Genomic DNA, 22,070 nt, shown 5'->3' with positions numbered 1-22,070 from the left:
AGCACTGGGCCAGGGGTGCGTGGCTTGGCCAGGCTTGGCCCAGCCTCCCAGTAAATATGGAAGCTGGCAAAGGTGGGCCCTAGAAACTGCAGGTGTAAATCCCAGCCGAGGAACTACACATAAAGCCATTACCCATGAAAAGGAAGCAGTGGCAGTTGGGGATGTGTGGATGAACGGACGAAAGGAGACCTGTCAATAATTACCCAGCGGCCCAGTGAGAGCTCCTTTTGTGCTGCCAGACAGATCTCTTGCAAACCCCTTCCCTCTTCCCTTAGCCTGGGCGTCCCACCCTCAATGATATGCAGAAAATAAGGAGCCACGAATGAGGAAGCCAGATCGCCCGCGTTGTGGACTTACTCCGGCCTTGATGTAGATGGGGACAAACATCCAACCCAGAATGACCACCATCACCAGAGCCTGGAACACACAGAAAGTTTTTGTTGATGCATTTGTTTATCCAAGTATTTACAGACTGCACTTACAGAGAAATTGTGGCAAAGTGGTGCACAAGATTTTTGCAGGAAAAGCATCAGCACCATAGCCATAAAACCTGAGTGGTAATGGGCCAAAGTCCTGTCTGAGCAAGGCACTTTAAAAAGGAATCTGAAGGAAAACAAGAACGACTCCAGCCAGATGACTTATGGTGGCAAGGAGTTCCACAGGACAGGCCCTGCCACATTAAAGACTCAGTCCCTAGTATAGGCCACCCGAACCTAAGGAAGATTGGGGGACTGCCCTTCAGAGGATCTCAGTGACTGTGGTGGGGAGTAAGGAATCAGGCAATCCATAGGTACTTTGGGCTCATGAAGTCCTAACAAAGGATCTTGAACTTTGTAGCAAATTGGCAGCCAGTGTAGCTCTCTCCTATGAGCTGTGTGGTGCTTGCAGGGGTGGGCCTTGCTAATATGGCACCTTGACGCACACCCCAGATCTAGTGCCACCTTCCCAAAGCTGGTTAAGTGAGGCACTGGGCTTTGGAAAGGAGGTGTGAAGGCTCTGGGAAGGTCCTGGAACCCTCCCGTCTCCTCCCCAAAGCTGGGCAAGCACCAACTAGGCTTTAGGAAGGAGGGTGGGGGAATTTAGGACCCTTCCAAAGCAAACACTTACTAGGCATTGGGAAAGAGCTGGGGAGATGCCCCCTTGGCTCAGTGCCCTGTGCGGGAGAACCAGCTGCACTGTCCTAAGTCCACCTCTGGGTGCTCGGCTGTCACATTCTGCCCTCATTGCCAACATCAGCCCACAAAAAGTGCATCACAGTAAGCAAGGCTAGAGGTCTCCAATGCATGGACCACTCTGATCAGGCTATCCTGGTCCAGGAATGGTGGCGGCAGGCGTGGCAGCCAAAGCCAGTGGAAATCTTTTCTAGCCACAGAGATCACTGGGGTCTCCAGTGATAAAGATGGAGCGTTATCTTTTTCCCTCTGAGGTTGGGTGCATCTTGCCAGGATGCTGAGACACATGCCAACACATCAGGAGACATCTTGCCCCTGGGGAGCCTAGTTACGCCACACACACCTGATCAGGGCCTGATCTGGGTTCTCCAAAAACCAGGGATGAAGACATGACCCCTGAGGCGTTGTTGGATCACAGCTCCCATCACCCCAAGCCAGCATGGCATGCGCTCAAAAACATGGAATCCAGGAATGTGATGGGATTATCCCGCCCACCCACCGGAAGAGCAACACTTTTGATCAGCAGGTGAAAAGAAAAAAGAAAAAACCATCCCTGGGCAAGAATGGTTAAAAATGTGAAGGACCCCAAAATAAACTGGTAACTGCCATTTTCCAAAGCCACAGAATCAAAGGCACTTACGTTCCACTCGAAGCCCCCGATCGCGATCCCGGCGGCTGCCCCTGTCCCGGCCAGGCCTACAAAATGGCCGCTCCCAATGTTGCTGGCAAACAGAGAGGCACCAATCTGGAAGCAGAAAGGAGAGATGTCCTTTAGCCTGAGGGAGGAGGGTGGGCTGGGAGTCACCTAGGTATGGGGCCATAAAACCAGACCCTCCTAGTGTCCTCATTTTCCCCATTTTCCAGGGACAACCCTGGATATACAGAAGCCGTCCCGGTTTCTGATTTGATCCCAGAATGTCCCACTTTTCCTTAGGACGTCCCTATTTTCATTGGAGGGTATGGAGTTACGTGACCCCTGAGCCAAAGAGATAAGTAACTGCACAACCTTTAGAAGACACCCCTGTATAAGGAAGTTTTTTAAATGTTTCATGTTTTAGTATGTGTCTATATATGTTGGAAGCTGCCCAGAGTGACTGGGGAGAACCCAGTCAGATGGGCGGAGTATAAATAATAAAATTATTACTACTATTTATTATGGAATAGGACGTCCCTATTTTCATCGGAGAAATGTTGGAGGGTATGCAAAATCCCTTGCGGCTCCATATGACACACATCATAAACTTTTGTGGGTTGGAGTCTGGAATTCCCCACATGGATTCCAGCAGCATTAACACATCGGACATGACTGCAGCAAGATCTGAGTTTAAATGCATAGATCTGCTGCTTTTGCACCACCTTTGGACCTCAGCCTCACATCCCCAGAGGCAGAATTAGACCCAATGCCTAGCCCAGGGGAAAGCAACATGAGGACCTCCCAGGGTCCTTGGACCACAACCAGGGCCAGCGGCCGGCCCAACTGCGAGACAGCGTGGCTCGAGCGCCACAAGCGGTCTGTCAGGGCAGGCCCTGCATCTGAATAAAAATGGACTGCGGGAGCTCCAATGGTCCTGGGAGTTTGCCTCCTGCAGGCCTTGGTCCAGTATATCTGAAGGAGCATCTCCACCCCCATCGTTCTACCAGGACACTGAGGTCCAGAGCCAAGGGCCTTTTGGCGGTTCCCTCACTGCGAGAAGCGAGGTTACAGGGAACCAGGCAGAGGGCCTTCTCAGAGTGGCACCGGCCCTGTGGAACGCCCTCCCACCAGATGTCAAAGAGAACAACAACTACCAGACTTTTAGACGACATCTGAAGGCAGCCCTGTCTAGGGAAGCTTTTAATGTTTGATGCATTACTGTATTTTAATATTGTGTGGGAAGCCGCCTAGAGTGGCTGAGGAAACCCAGCCAGGGGGGTGGGGTATAAATAATAAATTCTTATTCTTATTATTTCCTCCCACAGCCTCACCACCCAGCGTACAAACAATGGAAGCAGAGCTTGTGCCAACACCCATTTGGTGATTGTTCCTTGGTTGACCTAGACAGAGTTGCTTCGTGTGAGGGCAAGTTGGCTTGCAACACTTTGCCTGCACTGTCCTGTCTGGCTTCATTCGGTGGGGCAGTTCCCCTGTCGTTTTAATCCGCAAAGTGTCTTGTTCTCCATCTTTAAGCCTCCAGGAAAGGGAAGGGCAAGGGCAGCTTCTTCTGTCTCTCTTTCAGTTTCCCTTCAATTAATGATTAAGGCTAATGCCGGGTAATTAGGAATGCTTTCCCGGGAAAATGATTAACCACAATGGATTCCATGTCTCTGCAATTCTGCTTGGAACGGACTTCTAGCAGATGGATATCTCCATCGAAGAGAAGGCTGAGGCATTCAGACACAACACGACAGCCTGGCATCTGCACAAAAGGGGAGCTTTTACCATTTCTCAGACTTGCTCCCACACTTCCCTTAACCCAGAAGTTTTCACTCAAACCCAGAGGTTTGAGTCCATGGCTCCCTTGACCAGCTACCTCTTTCTGTGGCTCCCCTATGGGGCTCAGGTGCCCAGTTATGTCACCCCTCACCTGCAGAGCTGGCAGCCCCTCACCCCTTTTACAGACACCCTCCCTTGTGGAGGGTTCCCTCAGCCCCTTCTCTTCTCTCTCCTTTCCTCAGGAATCCTCGCCTGCTTGCTTGCTTACTCCAGCAGAACCCTTGGCTGGTCTCAGAGGCACCATTCACCTGCAGAACTTGTAGCCAGGGCTCCTGCAACAAACAGCTGTGTGAGCCTCTGGAGACAGAGACATGAGGGAGCACCAGAGGAGGAAGAGAAGGAAGGAAGGAAGGAAGGAAGGAAGGAAGGAAGGAAGGAAGGAAGGAAGGAAGGAAGGAAGGAAGGAAGGAAGGAAGGAAGGAAGGAAGGAAGGAGGCTGGTGCTGCCCACAGAGCACCTAACCACCATTGAAGACATCCCAGGGTGCCACAGTGGTTGAAAACCACTGCCGTAACACTATACAGTGGTACCTCAGGTTACATACGCTTCCGGTTACAGACTACGCTAACCCAGAAATACAGTGGTACCTCGGGTTAAGTACTTAATTCGTTCCGGAGGTCCGTACTTAACCTGAAACTGTTTTTAACCTGAAGCACCTCCTGCTGCCGCTGCGCCACCGGAGCACGATTTCTGTTCTCATCCTGAAGCAAAGTTCTTAACCTGAAGCACTATTTCTGGGTTAGCGGAGTCTGTAACCTGAAGCGTATGTAACCTGACACGTATGTACTACCACTGTAGTACCTCGGGTTAAGAACTTTGCTTCAGGATGAGAACAGAAATCAGGTGGCGGCAGCACAGCAGCAGTGGGAGGCCCCATTAGCTAAAGTGGTGCTTCAGGTTAAGAACAGTTTCAGGTTAAGAACAGACCTCCAGAATAAATTAAGTACCGTATTTTTCGCTCTATAAGACGCACCAGATCATAAGACACACCTAGTTTTTGGAGGAGGAAAAGAAGGGGGGGGGGGGAATTCTGAATCCCAGAAGTCAGAACAGCAAGAGGGATTGCTGCACAGTGAAAGCAGCTGTTCTGGCTTCTGGGATAGCTGCACAGCCTGCATTCGCTCCATAAGACGCACACACATTTCCCCTTACTTTTTAGGAGCGAAAAAGTGAGTCTAATAGAGCAAAAAATACGGTACTTAACCCAAGGTACCACTGTATTTTAAAAGAGCCAGCGTCACACAGGGGACAGAGTGAAGCCTTTGAGCCCCTCCAGACACCTTTTCTCCTTGTGCATTCAGAGCAGTTTTTGCACAGAATGGTGTTGGGGACATTTACGGTATATGCAATCCTACTTTCAATACTGATTTGCACCTGCAGTAGTTTCTGGGAAGCCAGGCTGCTTCATTTGCAATTGGTGCACTGCTTGCTGAAATCCCATCCCTTTTCATGCTGCAAATATTCCAACTTATTTTTTTTGTCCAGCCTTTGTTGCACCATTGTACAAGAGGGCCCCTCTGGACAGAAATAATATCGAGCAGACACCGCAGAAGAACTAATAGAGGAATGGTGTGTCGACAGGCCAACACCAATGCACCTCCACCCCCCGAATTTCCCCCCACTCATCCTTCTTTTAAAATGTGTTGCTCTTGTATTTGTATTGTATGAATCTGCCTGCTTTGCAGGTGCTGTTTTACACCAACGTATTCCGGACATAAGCCACTTAGAGCAACACACACACACTAACACAAACACACACATGATAAACCTGTTTTGCAGCAAACAAATAAGACTGATGAGACTTGGCCAAAAGTTGAGTGAGAAGAAAATATATGTTATGTACTGAAGTTCTCACCCTGGGCCAGCAGGGGGATACTGTAGATAGTTATGCAAATAAGGGATCGAAAGTGACGTTCAGGGATTGGATAGTTTTAGGAAATTGTTACAGTTACGTTGTAGTGGAGCTCTATATAAGCAGGCTGACTGAACCCTTCAGTTCAGTTCTGTTCTGGCCTGTGAATAAACAAGAGCTGTTTGAAGAATCGCTGTGTCGTCTGATATGTTCACCCACAACTTAACAATATATATAAGATATTTATTTCATCCCCCCTTTCCTGCTCACACTGGCAAAGAATGAGCTGTTCCTTTTTCTGCTTTGATCCTGAGATCTTTCCCCTCCAAGGGAGCATCAGGTATGAAGGACAGCTTCTGCTTTCTGAAGGAACAAGCTCTTTCTCTTCACCTCACTGGGCACCTCATTGGAAGGTGAGTCATGCACAAGGCCGCTGCCCTGCTCCCCCACAGTCTATCCTCAGGAGCCCTGGTGCAATAAGGATGGGCAAAGGAGCAGAGAGAGTCTTTCCCCTCCACCGTCCACCAATAGCCAGCAGCAGCAAAGCTTTGCATAGGCAAATCTGGTTTCCCCCTTCCCCACACTGCTTTGGACTGCAAAATTTCAGTTTCTCTTGGTTTCCTGTTTTCCCCCAGTCTCTTCTCCACATTTCCCTATCAGTTTGCTTTTTAAAAATCCTCATGAAAACTCATCTGCATTTTAGCACAAATTTCTCCTAATGGCCAACATTTTGCCTAATCTACACATTTTTTGCAAAGCAATGTCCCCCTAATATACTTTTTTCATGTTCTTTTCGTGAACATATACCGTTCTATGCACGCTTTACCGAAGCAGGTGCAATTTTGTACACATTTACTTGTCTGGAGAACCACATTGCAAAATTCAGAGGAGCGTCCCTTTCAGAGGATATGGTTCTCTGTTTCAGTCTGCAATTTGCAAAATCGGGAAGGGCAGATAGAGTAGATTCAGCCTGTGGTCCTTTTGGAGGAAAAGGAAAGGGGCTGTTTTTCATGGGAGCTGGCTCTTTAGACACAACTTACCGGCCACCAGACCATGCTCCGGCCTGCTAAGAAGAATCCCCCAACTGTCCCGCGGTTTGTTGAATACATGGCCTAAGGAAGAGAGAAGAGGAGATGCAATTAGAGTTACCAACCATATAATATAGCCTGACCACTATCCCCCATGCATTGATAAGCTCACTACTGAAATGTGCTCTTTGCGGGGCTGCCCTTGAGGTTGTCTGGAAGTGGCAGATACTGCAAAATGTAGCAGCTCACTGGGGCAGGATATCACCAACACATTAACCTACTAAATTCAAGGTGCTGGTTCTGGTGTATAAAGCCCAGAACAAGGTGGAACCAGGATGCCTGAACGATCGTCTCACCCCTTACATATCCAGTCAAGGAGAGGGCCTCCCACAGAGACCATCTTATCGGAAGGTCTCTTCTGCACAATGTAGGAACGGAGCCTTTTGTGTGGTGGCACCTATCCTTTGGAACTCTCTTCCCCATGGATATTAGACAGGCGCCTCCCCTGTTGTCTTTTTGGTGCCTGCCAAAGACTTTCCTCTTCCAATCAGTCTTTTAAGTGGAGATCTTTCCCAGTCCACCTCTATACTAGAATTGGCTTTAAGGTGTTTTTTAAAATTGCTTTCTCACGTATTGTTTTCTGCCCTGGGCTTCTTTTGGAGGAAGGTCAGGGTATAAATGTAATAAATTAATAATATATTGAAAAGGACATCTGGCCAAAGGATGATCTCCAGTGAGTGGTCACATTCAGATCAGTGGGTTTAAGGAACCCTAATTCTAATTTAAATCCATTGACGTCAGTGAGCATCAAAACATTGACAGAACATTGCTTATTTTGTTTATGGACCACGTTTTCTTCCAAAGAGCTCAAGGCTCCCCTCCTCCCCATCTTGTCCTCACAGCAACCCTGTGAGATAGGCTAGGCTGAAAGAGGCAACAACAGGCCCAGAAAACATGACTGAGTGTGGATTTGAACCCGTTTTCCAGGTCACAGTCCAACACTCTAACCCTTAAACCACATTGGCTCCTATGTCGATTATGAGCTGTGTCCAATATTGGTGATGCTCAGGGCATGCCTGTTGAAATTAATGGATGTGATCGATCTAGGTCCCCTAATTTCAATAGGTCTGCTCTGGAGTAACATCAGTTGGCTGCAACCCCTTGACCTTAACTTGTCCCCTGATTTCATTGGGCCTGCTTGGACTATTGACCCAGCGGGTACAAATCCATCGCGAAAAGTTGATTCTGTCTTAAGCCTGCCAGAAATAAAACTATCAGGTTATCCTCATAATCTCTCTGGAGTTCCAAGTGTTAAGCCCATGAGACACATCCCAGAAATGGCTTGCAAAAGACCTCCAATGCAGTGATTTTTTCGTAAAAAAAATATTTAGGGGTACTCTCATTTTGACTCAAGAAAATCACCATTTTATAGTTCAAATCGTGGGAAATAAACACAGTAACAATGGTATTTCGGGTTACAGACGCTTCAGGTTACAGACACTTCAGGTTACAGACTCCGCTAACCCAGAAATAGTGCCTCAGGTTAAAAACTTTGCTTCAGGATTAGAACAGAAATCGCACAGCGGAGGTGTAGCGGCAGTGGGAGGCCCCATTAGCTAAAGTGGTGCTTCAGGTTAAGAACAGTTTCAGGTTAAGAATGGACCTCCAGAACAAATTAAGTTCTTAACCCGAGGTACCAGTGTACATGGAGAAAAGTACAAAGATTCACAAAATGTTTAGGGGTATGCGTACTCCCGCGTCCCCCCACCCCAGAAAAAAAGCACTGCTCCCATGAACAATGGAACAGAAATGTTGGGAGCAGGATTCGGAATGGAGTCAGATCCGGAAGGAGAAAGCCTGGCATTCAGTTGTCCATCTGATGCTTCACCAAACAAACAAACTGGCATCCCCGAGCTGCTGTTTATGCAGCACCATCCCGGAAGCACTGCAGGCAGCTTGACAGCGATTATATTCATGTTCATTCGTGGCACAGATTTATTAGGCGCAATCAAGGCTCACCATTGTTTTGGTGGCCAACAGGCCTTTCGCCAAGCCTTTCCCAATGAAACCATGATGGGGGTAAATGAATGAGAACGTCGTCCGTGGGCAACGTGCCACCTGAGGCTTGTCCAGACTGGCAGTGCCTCCTGGCACCACCCTCCACGGCTGCCCAACCCAAGTGTCATACAGAACTGCCGCTGGCTGGGCAGTCGTCACCGGGGCCTGGCGGGGCTCCCTCCAAGTGCTTTGGACTAAAGCTGCCATCAGCCAACATAGGTGAGCTCAGACCCAGCGCCGTTTCCCCATGTTGGCTGGGACTGGAGAGAGTTGTGGTCCAAAGAATCTGGAGGGCACCACCAGGCTGGCAGAGGTTGGCACGGCAGTCTCTCAGTTTACACCCACCATGAACTATAGGGCATGGCATAGTCATAGAATTGAAGCGTTGGAAGGGGCCCATGGGTCATCTAGCCTAACCCCTTACAATGCATAGTCATATGGGCAGGGAAGGGGCTACTCCGGGAAGGCCATGTCTTGCATCATTTTTAAAATAAAAAATGTCATTTAATCTACATTATGGCCCTTCCTACGGACCAGAGATGTGTTTGTTGGATGGCCTTGAAATGTCTCAAAACTCAGAGATCCGCCAAGGAACATTGACGATCACCTAAACCAGGAGGTTCCCCAAACTTCCCAGCTGTTTTTGGACTACAACTCCCATCATCCCTAGCTAGGAGGACCAGTGGTCAGGGATGATGGGAATTGTAGTCCAAAAACAGCTGGAGACCCAAGTTTGGGAAACACCGGCGTAAATGATGGTCATGGCTTCGTGCCCCCAAAGTGGAGAACAAACTATGTTACATTTGAACTGAAACTGCTTTGAGATGTTCTTAATTGTAATTGTTTTTAGAATGCTTTCAGTGTTTCAGACTGTTTTTGCTTTTAAATAGTGTGTCTGTTTGGTGCCCTGGAAGGACAGGGCATACATTCTAGCAATAATTCAATAAATAATAATATTTGTTACAAACGTGTGTGTATGTGTGAGTGTGTTTATGCATCTACATCTTCACAAAATTCCTCAGGGGACTGTTGGCATTTGCCCATGCACATAGGAAAATGCCTTCAACAGATTCTGAGCAACTGGTCTACCTAGCCTGGTGTTCGCTGTGGCTCTTGGGCATAGGGTGCCCTGCCCCACCTGGGCAGGCCCGTAGCATGCCTTGAGCCCATCTCTCATTCTGCCCTGCAAATGGGAGACGAGAATCGGTGTTCACCTCCCAGAAAGAGAAAGCAACCAAGCAGAAAGACTGTTTTTGCTGCTCCTGCTCCTCATACAATTGTGGCATGGCCGTTGTGTGTCCACAGAAACCAGCAAGGTAAAAAGGTAAAGGGCCCCTGGATGGTTAAGTCCAGTCAAAGGCAACTATGGGGTTGTTACGCTCCTCTCACTTTCAGGCTGAGGGAGCTGGCGTTTGTCCACCAACAGTTTTCCGGGTCCTGTGGCCAGCAGGACTAAACCACTTCTGGCACAACGGAACACAGTGACAAAAGCTAGAGCGCGCAGAAACTCACCCCATCACAGGGATTTGAACCGCCGACCTTCTGATCAGCAAGCCCAAGAGGCTCAGTGGTTTAGACCACAGCACCATACGTGTCCTAGAAACCAGCAAACACAACGCAGTACACACCCAAATAAATCACTAGCCTGTGCAACAGCTGGATCCGAGTTGTGAAATGTGGCTCTCAGAAGCAACTACCTCCTCCTCTCTTCATTTTAAAAAGAGCAAGCATGCCTCTAGACCTCATGGTTTCTGGAAGAGAGGGAAAAGGCAAGCCATTCCCCTTGCAAGAGCAATGGGATTTTCTAGCACTCTGTATTTCCTGGTGATATATATATATATATATATATAGATATATATATATATATAACTTGACCCGCATGTTCTGCCTGTTCCTGCTTTGGAATGCAAGAAGCCTACTCTCACACTGGCATCTGCATAACCAGGTAGATGTTAAGTGTGGAGTGGGGGCAGCCAGGGAACAGGCACCCTGGCTTCCTGGTACAATGAGACTCTCTTTGACCTCAGACAAAATCAAGCCAGCAAGCACAGTCTTGCCTTGCAGTTTTCTCAATGGTTTCGTATTCAAAACCCTCCTCGGGTTTTTAGCCCATCCCTCCTGACACCTGCTCATCTTCCTTAAGAGCAGCCTTGCCCAGATGCTTTGAAAAACAACTCCTGGATAGCCATGGGATGCTAAGGCTGATGGGAATTGTAGTCCAAAACATCTGAAGGTACTCCAGACTAGAGAAGGTTGCTTCAGAGAGGGGAGTCCTGGGCTCTTTGAGGCTCTTCTGGACTTCTGCACAGCTCGGAAAGAGTTCAGAAAGCACAAGGACCCTGGAAGCCATTGCCACACACTGCCAGAATCAGACACCCTGACGTGCCCCACGCAGGTCCTGGGGAGCCAGTCATCAAGTCAACTTGGCTCCTGCACCTCCTTCCACTGGTTCTGCTTCTGAAACTTTATAAGGGTTGCCCATCAGACAGACGTTTCACAGGTGAAGCTCTTTTCATTTCTCTACAGCCCAGGAAAGGGATCACCTGCTGCATTATTACACAGCTGCTCTGGGAACTTTTCAGTGCAAGGGTGTGATATTATTATTAATTTGCAAATCATAAGAATGGAAGGTTTTCTGTGCATCGGGCAAGGAGAAAAATGATAAACCCTTCTGCCAGGGACAAGAGCAGAGGCAGGAAAAGCGTTGGCAACCCTACTTTGAGAGGCAGTGCAGTTAAAGTGCTGCATTAAGACCAGGGAGAGAACAGGGTTCAAATCCCCTCTTGGGCATGAAGCTCACTGAGTGTGGCCTTGGGCCAGGAACTTCCTTCTCAGCCTAACCTACTTCACAGGTTGTTGTGAGGATAAAAGGAGGAAAGTCCTCAGGGAAATAATGGCCCTTCACTGCATATAACAGTCAGGAGCTGGTCCTCCCATCCCCTGCAAAAAAAGGGAATTTGCCCAGTCCTTGAAAGCTTGCTATACACCATTCATCAACATTATAAATGAGTATCAGTTTAATACCACCAGCAAAGAATCCTGATAATTTTAGTTTGGGAAGGTGATGTCAACTCTCTGCTCATCGTTCTCCCTGAAGTACAGCTCTCTGGGGAGAGGGAGCGGCTGTTCAAATACATTAATTGATTGCAAAGTTATACATCTGTTCTGTAGCGCCTGTGGCGCTAGCTTCCATTTATCATCCACACACGCCGTGAATAAGTAATCAAGGTGAGTGTCGCTGCTGAACATGTGCAGAGTGCCTGTTGTATCTCTGCTAAAATAGCCACAAGCATTGGGGATAAGGAGCCTGCAATAAGGAGTCAGCAGCAGCACCCTTTGTGGCAAAAATCAAGCTGTTCCCCTTTTTGTCGCTCTTTCTGCTGCCATAAAAAGCTCATCTAGTCACCTTTCCCCCTCCCCCCACCTTGGCTGTGACACCTCTCAGCCACCCTGAAGCACTCAAACCTAGGCTGCAGACATGCTTCCATTTGCCCTAGCTAGGGAAAACTTTGAATGGGTTCAGCTGAGCTACCCAAGCCCAAGCGCATGCACTGCCAGGGAGCTACCGCTGCATGCTGCAGTCTCTGGAGGGCAGCAAAGGTATCAGGGCACCTCTTTGTGCAGAACCTTGGGACAGATCACACTTGCTGCTTCTCCCTCGGGTGCAGATTCCAAACGGCCAGAAAGTTTAAAAACGCTGCGCACCCACAGCCTTCCTGGGAGCTCGGACCAGGCCAGGCTGCTCTCTTCCATCACCTCCAAACAACATCGCTCTATCGAGTGGCGGCTGGTGTATCCCTTTGGACTGCTAGGGCACAGGAGGCTGGCAGCAGAAGCAAAACCAGCTCCTTCTTGTCTTGCCCCATTCTCTTCCTAAGCTGAAGGGTGCAGCAATAAAACTGCTAGCACATTTGCAAAGCTAAGCCGAGTCTGGTATGGTTTCAAACTGTGTGTTGGGATTCCTGCATTGCAGGGGATTAGACAAGATGACCCTCGGGGTCCCTTCCAACTCTACAATGCTAGGATTCCTCCTCCTCCTCCCTCCTCTACAAAGGGCAACTCTGAGACTGAGGCTGAGGAAGAGGAGGAAACTGACAGGCTGTAGCCTGGGTGTAAGGAAGGAGGCAGGCAGTTCTGGGGGGGGGGGCGGCTGGCTAAGGACAGGAGGAGGCTAGTGGGGCAGTGCCCCATTTGGGAAGAAGAAAAGGCTGCTGGGTCAGGCCAGCATCCTGTTCTCACAGTGGCCAGCCAGATGCCAATGTGAGAGGCAGTGTGGTGTAGTGGTTAGAGCGTCAGACTAGGAGCTGGGAAACCAGAGTTCAAATCTTCCCATTCAGCCGCGAGGCTCACTGAGTGTGACCTTGGGGGGCCGGTCGCAGCCTCTGTCTAACCTGCCAACCAGGGGATTGAATGAGGAAAGAATCATACCTGCCACCTACTGCTCCTTGGAGAAGAAGGTGGGATTTAAATGCAATAAACAAGTGTCTCTGGAAAGCCCAAAAGCAGAGCCTGAGAACAGGAGCCCTCTCCTCTCCTGTGGCTTCCAAGAGCTGGCATTGCCGCTTCTGACCAGCCTCCCTTGCCTGCATCTGTTCCTATCGCTGTCCTCAGCCTCCCATCTCACCCTCCCTGCTCTTTCCTGAGGCCTCTCTCAGACATTTGGGCCCTGAGCCACTTTCTGCTGGCTCCATTTCCTTCATCCCCGCCTCGGGCAACCCTGACCTCTTGCCCTGCGAGGAAGGGGTTAACCCTACAAGCAGGGAGAGGAGATTTCATACACACACCTTGGTGACAAAGCATAGACTTGTTTTTTAAACTTATCAGGTTTGCTCCAGAAAAGGAAAATCTGGTTTAAAGGGATGTGAAACACAGGCTGGTATTCTGAGGTCGATGTAGACCAGGGGTCAGCAAACTTTTTCAGCAGGGGGCTGGTCCACTGTCCCTCAGACCTTGTAAGGGGCCGGACTATATTTTGGAAAAAAATGAACAAATTCCTATGCCCCACAAATTTAAAATAAAAGCACTTTAGATAAAAGCACACATTCTACTTATGTAAAAACACCGGGCAGGCCCCACAAATAACCCAGAGATGCATTTTAAATAAAAGGACACATTCTACTCATGTAAAAACACTGATTCCCGGACCATCTGTGGGCCGGATTGAGAAGGCGATTGGGCCGCATCCGGGCCCTGGACCTTAGTTTGCCTACCCATGATGTAGACCCACTCCATAATAAGCACCTATCCGGAAGCACCTGCCAGGAATGCAAGGTGGCAACCTTGAAGCACCTTTAATTTTACAGGTCAAATCCACCCCTCCAAAAAAACCAAACAAAAAAGCAATTTCTTCCCACCTTCCACTTTCTGCCCCAGAGATTCCTGGTGTCCTGCAATGATGCTGGTGGCACTACACCTGTGTGGTGTCGTGGTTAGAGTGTCAGAGTAGGACCTGGGAGAGCAGGGTTCGAATCCCCACTTGGCCATGAAGCCGACCTTGAGGGCCGGACACTGCCTCTTGGCCTAACCTCCCTCACAGAGTTGTTGTGAGGACAAAATGAGGAGAGGGAGAGCCGTGGGACACCCTCTTGAGCTCATTGGAGGAAAAGGTGGCATATAATTGCAAACGCAGTAGAAACTCAGGAGGTTGTGGGCTCTCCTTCCTCTGAGGTCTCTTAAGCAAGAGGTCGGATGACCAAATAAAACGCACGTGAGAAAAGTCAACGAGACCTACCCATATTCCCACCGCCAGCACTATCAAGAAGTAAAGGACAATGACAGAGATGTCTGCAGGGTTGTTGATGGCCAGCCCCTCCTCCGGGGCTGCCGTGGTCATGGCCGCGGTTGTCGGTGCGGTTGCCATCCTGCCGCTTTGGGTGCCTCTTGCCCTTCTCTTGCTCTTGGCTTTATATCACCTGGCAGCGCCGCCAAGTTAATGATAAGCTTGCGTGGGTCTCCCTGGGCTTCCACGATGTCTAATGTGTAACCGAGATCTCTGCTCCCTCTCTCCTTGGGATGCCTGAAGTCCTTCTAACAGGCGTGGCTCCGTCCTGGCATGATCACCAAGGGTGGCTGCTTCTCTCCTCTCTAAAGGCTGCCAGGAGCAAGCCCTGTCTTCCTGGGTCCTGCAGCAAGAGGTGCTTAAGGCTTTTGTAGCCCTGGAGCAGGTGGTTTGGCAGGAGACAGCGGAAGAAGGAGGGATTTGACTCCAGTCCTGCTCAAGGAACCCAGAGCCCAGCCTGAAGCAGTTCTTCCAGACTGACTGGTCCGACCCTGGTGCAGAAGTGCTCACTAATCGCCCAGAATTCGGGAGAGGGGGAGAAGGAGGGTTGTGAGCTTTGGGGACACCCCAGGATGTTAGGTGTGGCATTCCTGCTGTGACGTGCCATCAGTCTTCATGGCTCCCAGCTGGAGGAGAGACTAGACCCTGGCACCACCCAAGGGAAGAAGGAAAAAAGAAGAGAAAGACATGTTAATTGATTCCTCTAAGGAGAGAGCCACAGAGTGCAACACGTACAAAGTGGGAAGGAGTCAGAACATCTGCTTGGCATGCAGAAGGTGCCAAGGTCAACTCCTGACATCTCCAGGTAGGGCTGGGGGGAAACTCCCTGCCTGGACCCTGGACAGATGCTGCCTGCCAGTTAGCATAGACAACGCTGAGTTAGATGGACCAATTGTGTGGCTCAGTATTGCCAAGGGCCTTAGCTCAATGGCTAAGCATCTGCTTGGCATTCAGAAGGCCACAGGTTCAATCCCCAATGGCCTCTCCAGGTAGAGCAAGGAGAGACTCCCTACCAGAAACCCTAAATTCTGCCCATCAGTGCAGACAATGCTGAACTAGATGGACCAATTGCCTGACTTAGCATGTCCTTCACCAACTTGGAAAAACTTTTGATGCCCCAAATTTGCCCTGCCCTGTTCCTTGAACTCCAGACAAAACTCCCAAACTGATTCTTCTCAAAAGTCTGAGATAGGAGAGGGATAAAGTTTGCCAATAAACCACAAAAATTTGTGGTGGTGAATATGCAAGATAGATACACAAATGCTCCCATGATTTGTGGGGGCATGAAAAGTCTTAAATGGGAAGCAAGACCCAAGAGTTGTGCCCCAGAATCCTCTGCGGCCCTTGCAAGGGATTATGGGAGCCACATCTTAGATGCAACACATGGCAGAAGGAGGGGGGGGAGAGTCAAAGGTCTGTGGCTCTACAGGGGGCTTTGAAACAATTCCTAGGAAATAACCCATTCTAAAACCCATGCTGCTGCTGTGTCCACACTCTCATCCACTCTGCATCCAGCATTCTCTCACTGCTGGTTTGAGAAGCAGAGAAAACAGGGCATGATCCGCACTAATCCAAATCTGTTGTTTCTTCAGAAACTCTGTGTGTTGATGCATTTACTCCCCAAACCAGCTTCGATCCAAACTGAGAAAAACAACAGCCTTGATGTGTTTTAAGTAGGTCTTGTACACGAAGCCCACATGCAAACGAATTGAAATGGTTGTGACGTATCTAATAGATTATGTCTGTTTTAAATGAGACACTTTCCAGGTCTGAAGTGTGAAATTGAAAGGGGGTGAGGAGAACTGCGGTGGTTGTTTTTCTTAATAAAAAGAGTTACAGAAATAAATCCTTCAATGACTCACCTGCCAGGGAGGAGACTTTGTTGTGCAGATTTATGAATTGGAAAGAAAACGTGTCTAGCTACTATTGCACAGGCTTTTTCTCCTCCCTGCTAGTTTTGGGGAAAAGTTTTCCCCATTCTTTTGGATGTTCTTACCAAGGACTGCTTACCTTGGCCAGCGTACATTTGAGCTGGCAGCTGAACAGGGAAGCAGCTGGATTAACAACAGAATGCCAAATGCAGAAAAATCCCCCCCATTTCACCAAGACTGTAACCCCAAACACATGAGCAATAAGTGCCTCTCAGCACACCCTTACGTCTGAGTAAATATGCGCAGGATGGTGCTTTGAGAAGAAGTCTTTGCTTGTGGTATGCACTCTGCACAAGAACCTTGTGTTTAAAGCGCCCAGCTTTCCTCAAGGAATTCCCCGCAGAACTACATTTCCCAGCACACTTTGCAAACTACAGTTCCTGGGATTCGTTTTAAATGTATAGTGTGTTGGTAGAGTTGGCTCTACCCTTAAAGGTAAAGGGTAAAGGGACCCCTGACCATTAGGTCCAGTCGTGACCGACTCTGGAGTTGCGGCACTCATCTCGCTTTATTGGCCTAGGGAGCCGGCGTACAGCTTCCGGGTCATGTGGCCAGCATGACTAAGCCGCTTCTGGCGAACCAGAGCAGCGCACGGAAACACCGTTTACCTTCCCGCCAGAGTGGTGCCTATTTATCTACTTGCACTTTGACGTGCTTTTGAACTGCTAGGTTGGCAGGAGCAGGGACCGAGCAACGGGAGCTCATCCCATCGCAGGGATTCGAACTGCCAACCTTCTGATCAGCAAGTCCTAGGCTCTGTGGTTTAACCCACAGCACCACCCGCATCCCGGCCCTACCCTTAGGGAGGTGTGAAAGCCTCCTCAGACAGCTGATTTGGGCCAGGAAGCAAATCACCAGTCACTTAATGCATAATTATTGCATTAACTGAATTTTTTATTATTGCAATTTTACTGCCAGGGAGTGGGAGGGGCCCTTGTGGAATAATTTTTCTCAGATGGCAAAATAACTGTACTGACCCTGGGTACTGTGGCACCTTGATTTGGGGCTGGGCTGGGCAGGGGGCACTGATTGATGTTTTGCTTCAAAATGCCAGCCCCGTTCATTTTGTTCATTCACACCACCCAAAAAGACAGAGGGTTTGGGTTTTTTGTTTACATCCAATACTCTTCCACTGGAACAAGGGTTGCCAACTTTTTTTCTTGACAGGGCTCCAGTGCCTTTAAAAGGCTGCAGAGCAGCGAAGGATCAAGCCAGTGAAGCTACTCCCACCACTAAATCTAGCTCTATGCCTGACAGAAAGTCTTCTGCTGGCTTAATGGTACAGCTGCCAAAGGCACAAGAGCATGGTCAGAGGAAAACAGTTGGCAACCCTGTTGTTGTTTAGTTGTTTAGTCGTGTCCGACTCTTCGTGACCCCATGGACCAGAGAACGCCAGGCACCTCTGTCCTCCACTGCCTCCCGCAGTTTGGCCAAACTCATGCTGGTAACCTCGAAAACACTATCCAACCATCTTGTCCTCTGTCGTCCCCTTCTCCTTGTGCCCTCCATCTTCCCCAACATCAGGGTCTCTTCCAGGGAGTTTTCTCTTCTCATGAGGTGGCCAAAGTATTGGAGCCTCAGCTGGACATGCAGACATCATTGGATAAGAGTGTTTATCTTCACATCTCCTTAGCTGCAGATTGTTGCAGCTAAGGAGATGAGATGTGGGGTGTTTTTTCTGCTTTGTTTTGTTTTTTGAGAAGCTGCTGTTAAAGATACAAGATACTGGGTTTTCCTGGCCATTTGGCAACAAACAGCATTACAATACGGTCTCGGTACCAACACATTCCTGACAATAAGATTCCTGCCTTTATCTCAGATTAAAATTGATTGTTTTATCTCTCTGGACAAATCCACAAAACCAAAGCTTTCCACTCCTACCACAAAACTAACATTTGGTGTGGAAGGATTCGCTGACCTGCTGATCTTTCAAGTTGACACTTCCTTTTAAAATCGTGATTAAGGCTCACAGACTTGGAGCCTGCAGAGTCTCTCTGGCTAAATTGGCCACCGATGGCTCTATCTGCTGTCACCTCACAGGAAGCAACTGGAGGACCCCCAAGGCCTGAGAGTAGGAAGAATGTTTCCAGGATGCTGTGATTCTGCCCTCCAAGAGAGATAGACAGCCAATCAAGGAGCAGCTGGAAGCTCTGGGTGTTTGGGGTGACAGTTAGAGGCAGTTGGTCAGAGAACAGGAAGTGAAGGCTGTGCATGGACAGGGTGCTGCCAAGCAATCCCCCCCCCGGGGGGGTGCCTCTTTGCCACTGCTATGGATGCAGACAACAGCTGGTTTGGAACTTGGATAGAGGAGGCCAGACTCTCTCTCTCTCTCTCTTTTGAAATAATATTTATTAAAGTTTCAAAGAGTTACAAAAATATGAGTAAAAAAAGAAAACAGAAAATACAAAAATACAAAGAAAAAGAAAAAGAAAAACAATTAAAAACAAATCGATCTTTCCATATCTTATCTTTCATTTGCTTATTTCCCTGACTTCCTCACACCTCCCTTTTTTGTATTCTAATTCAATTAATTGTTTCAGCAAATCCTTTCCATTTTTACTTTTATCTTAATAATTTATCCCTGATTTAGAGAAGCCGTCCCATTTTCTGATTTGATCCTGGAACATCCCGCTTTTCCTTAGGATGTCCCTATTTTCATTAGATAGATATTGGAGGGTATGTTAGGAATGCCCTATTTTCATTGGAGAAATGTTGGAGGGTAATTATTTGAAGAGCAACTGTAATCAACAAATTACCGTATGTTAGTAGGACTACAGGAAGTTTTGTAAGGAGAAATATATGAAATATTGCAAAATAGAGAAAGGAGAGAGATTTTAATTAGGAAATTTAAAGGTAATAGTGAAAGTAAGAAATGTATATTAAGTGAATAGATTGGAAAGTTTTCAGATGTGATTCATGGAAGTCCAAAAAATTGTATAAGATGTAAAAGTATGTTTAATTAGTTGGAAATGGTATGTTAAAAACTAATTAAAAATGTATTTTAAAAAAGGAGAAATGTTGGAGGGTATGGAGTTATCCAACCCCCAAGCCATCTGAAGGCAATCCTGTAAGGAGAAGTTTTTAAAAAAATGTTTAATGTTTTATTATGTTTATATTGTATATGTTGGAAGCTGCCCAGAGCGGCTGGGGCAGCCCAGTAAGATGTGTTGGGTATAAATAGTAAAATTATCATTGTGGAATGGGATGTCCCTATTTTCATCGGAGAAACGTTGGAGGGCATGGGAGTCCATTAGCTACATAAAACTCCCCTCTCTGCCCCTCACAAACATTTTGGTGATCTGCAACAGTAACAAGCATGCCTGAATGCCTAACTTAATGTTACAGTATATTATGCTGCTTTACAAATCAAATCTTTGATTCTGTTGGTCAGGGGAAGAACAGAGGACCATTGGGTCCAACTTGAGATTGTCCCTTCCACATGTTTTCAATGAGGGGCCAACGTTTATCCTCAAAGCAGGTAAGGAAAATAGACAATCCACTGGCAAGATCAGTACTGTTGGTGGGGAGAACATGGAGTGAAACACTGGCCTCAACCCTTCGCCATTGGTCCCTATCCTGGATCACCCAGCTTTCAGACACACAGACAAGTATCAACAATTCAAGGCCTGGGAAGCCATGGGAATTCACACTGTTTTTGACCTGCTTCCCAGAAGGAAAGCAATTTCCAAAGAGGAAATACAAAGTAAATTAAGAGACTCATTATTTTGTGCTTCATTTGGAATGCAGGAGAGAGGGCCTACTACACACACTTAGCTTGTTTGAATGCTTGTGCAACAGGCCAGCTCATGACCTGAAGAGTGCTGCTTCCCTAATAAAAAGCTATCTATTAGATCAGGAAGCCGGGGCTGTTGGAGGCCCCCGAATTGTATGGGAATCAGAAATAAGCCACCAAAACAAAGATCCCTAATGGGAAGTGTTAAGTTGTGGGTGAACATATCAGACGACACAGCGATTCTTCAAGCAGCTATTGTTTATTCACAGGCCAGAACTGAAATGAACTGAAGGGTTCAGCCAGCCTGCTTATATAGAGCTCCACTACAACGCAACAGTAACCACTTTCTGTAACTATCCAATCACTGAACGTCACTTTCAATCCCTTATTTGCATATGTGGACCTGAGTGAAAACTATCTACAGTATCCCCCTGCTGGCCCAGGGTGAGAACTTCAGTACATAACAGGAGGGTATCTGGATCACCATCTCCCCTTTAAACCATCTCTGCTTGCTTACAGGAGGCCTTCTTCACTGGATGCGAGTTGAGCCAGCAAAGATTAATCCCTCCCTTTCCCCTTTATGTTGGAAAGCTGTGGAAAGTAATCTCCATGATATCCACAATTACAAGCCAGCTTCTTTCTCCAAATCCAGCCTCAGCACCACTATCTTTAGACATAGACTTGGGCTCCACCTTGCACCACAGAGAACTAGTAGGCTTCTTACTGACCACAGCACAATTAGTGATAACTCAACCACAGAAGAACCAGTCTGAAATACACCCCTAAAAGTATGGGGAAATGATATATGGGATACAGCACTGTCTGAGCATCTCAGCAGACAACAGAAGGGCAATTAAAGGCAGAATGAAAAGAGATACCTTCCAAGAAACGTGGACCCCTTTCTTTAACTGTGTTAATGACCCAAATCAAGACCTTGTTATATCAACCGCTCAGTGGAGAGGTTATGTTAAGTAATATGTTTGAACACTGAATGTTTAAGATTATGTCTAAAGTCGCAAGAGTCTTGATTGTACAAGGATGGAAGAATGAGTAAACCCCGACAAAAGAACAGTGGCAAGAGAAATTGATGAACTATGCAGAACTGGCCAAATTGACATACAATCTGCGAGATAAGGACGACTGTGACTTTAAAGAAGAATGGGAACTTTTTACAAATTACTTAAACAAAAAAACAAGAAAATGAATTGGACTCTTTGGCAGGTTTTGAATAAACATACACAAATTTATTGATTGCTAACTGTTACGGAAGTTACAGGTTGTTAAATGTTACAAATATTGTACCTGAATGTACCCTTTCAACTTGACAGCTCAGGGAAGTTACCTAGCTATAAAAATAATATAAAATCAACTCCTTTGCCAGTTTCCTCCATTCCAAAGCTATTTTCCCCTTGAAAAAGGACTCCAGGAAGTTCGCAGAGTTGACAATTGCTGGGCTCATTGTTAGCCAAGGGAAGCCAGATCTCATCACTTTACTTGCCTTAGGCTCCGACATGCAAAGGAAGTTCTATTGTACTTTTGGGTGGTGGGTACTTAAGACATATTTGTCTATGCTAATCTTATACTTGTGTGTTGCCCTGACACATCAGTCTATGCTAATCATGTGTAACCCTCCCCTTTTGTGACATGTCAGTGATGTAGCAATGATGTTGTACGAACTGTATTCTGGGATATGGTGGGAAATTTTTAAAAGTCCTTGTCACCCCATCCTCTGGGTTCAATCTCCTTTTGAACCTGTTGCGCGATAAACTCGGATCTTCAGCAATTTGCTCTGGCTGGTGGCTGGACTCCGTTATTCTGCAGGGACCCGTGGGCTCTGCCCGACAAGCTGGGTGACTGAGCAGCCTCACATCTAGATTTTTCCATAACACTAACATAGTAGAAAGAGAATATAAGGATATAGACAATTTTACAGTATGCAGAAAATAATATGTGTTGAGAAATCAGAGAGAGGAGCTGAGGGAAGTCTCTGGGGGAGGGCAGGAAGGGTTTGGGGGGGAAAGGGGGAAAATAATGAATATGATAT

At 47.5% G+C, this 22,070-nt stretch overlaps 1 protein-coding gene and 1 long non-coding RNA gene across 2 annotated transcripts in view; one reads left to right on the top strand and one right to left on the bottom strand.

Annotated features, from left to right (window-relative positions):
- The window catches only part of LOC309359523 (sodium/glucose cotransporter 1-like), a 36,203-nt gene extending 17,828 nt beyond the window's left edge, over positions 1 to 18,375 (bottom strand). Inside the window, exons 1-5 of the mRNA XM_081893341.1 lie at positions 18,212 to 18,375; positions 14,315 to 15,007; positions 6,538 to 6,609; positions 1,813 to 1,917; positions 358 to 417 (exon numbers count right to left, since the gene is read on the bottom strand). Of these exons, the coding sequence (XP_081749467.1) occupies positions 358 to 417; positions 1,813 to 1,917; positions 6,538 to 6,609; positions 14,315 to 14,443 (366 nt within the window). The 5' untranslated portion in view covers positions 14,444 to 15,007; positions 18,212 to 18,375. The remainder of the gene's footprint in view (positions 1 to 357; positions 418 to 1,812; positions 1,918 to 6,537; positions 6,610 to 14,314; positions 15,008 to 18,211) is intronic.
- A 501-nt stretch (positions 18,376 to 18,876) lies between these two features.
- LOC309359622 lies at positions 18,877 to 21,813 on the top strand. Its single transcript, XR_014163864.1, has 3 exons — positions 18,877 to 19,146; positions 19,304 to 19,771; positions 20,296 to 21,813. It is a non-coding gene; the product is annotated as an uncharacterized lncRNA (long non-coding RNA).
- Positions 21,814 to 22,070: the final 257 nt, after the last annotated feature.

The sequence above is a fragment of the Podarcis melisellensis genome, assembly GCF_964234715.1.
Source record: "Podarcis melisellensis genome assembly, chromosome: 16".
NCBI lineage: Eukaryota > Metazoa > Chordata > Lepidosauria > Squamata > Lacertidae > Podarcis > Podarcis melisellensis.
Note: the sequence above shows the minus strand (reverse complement) of the source record. Positions and strands in the feature narration are given on the sequence as shown.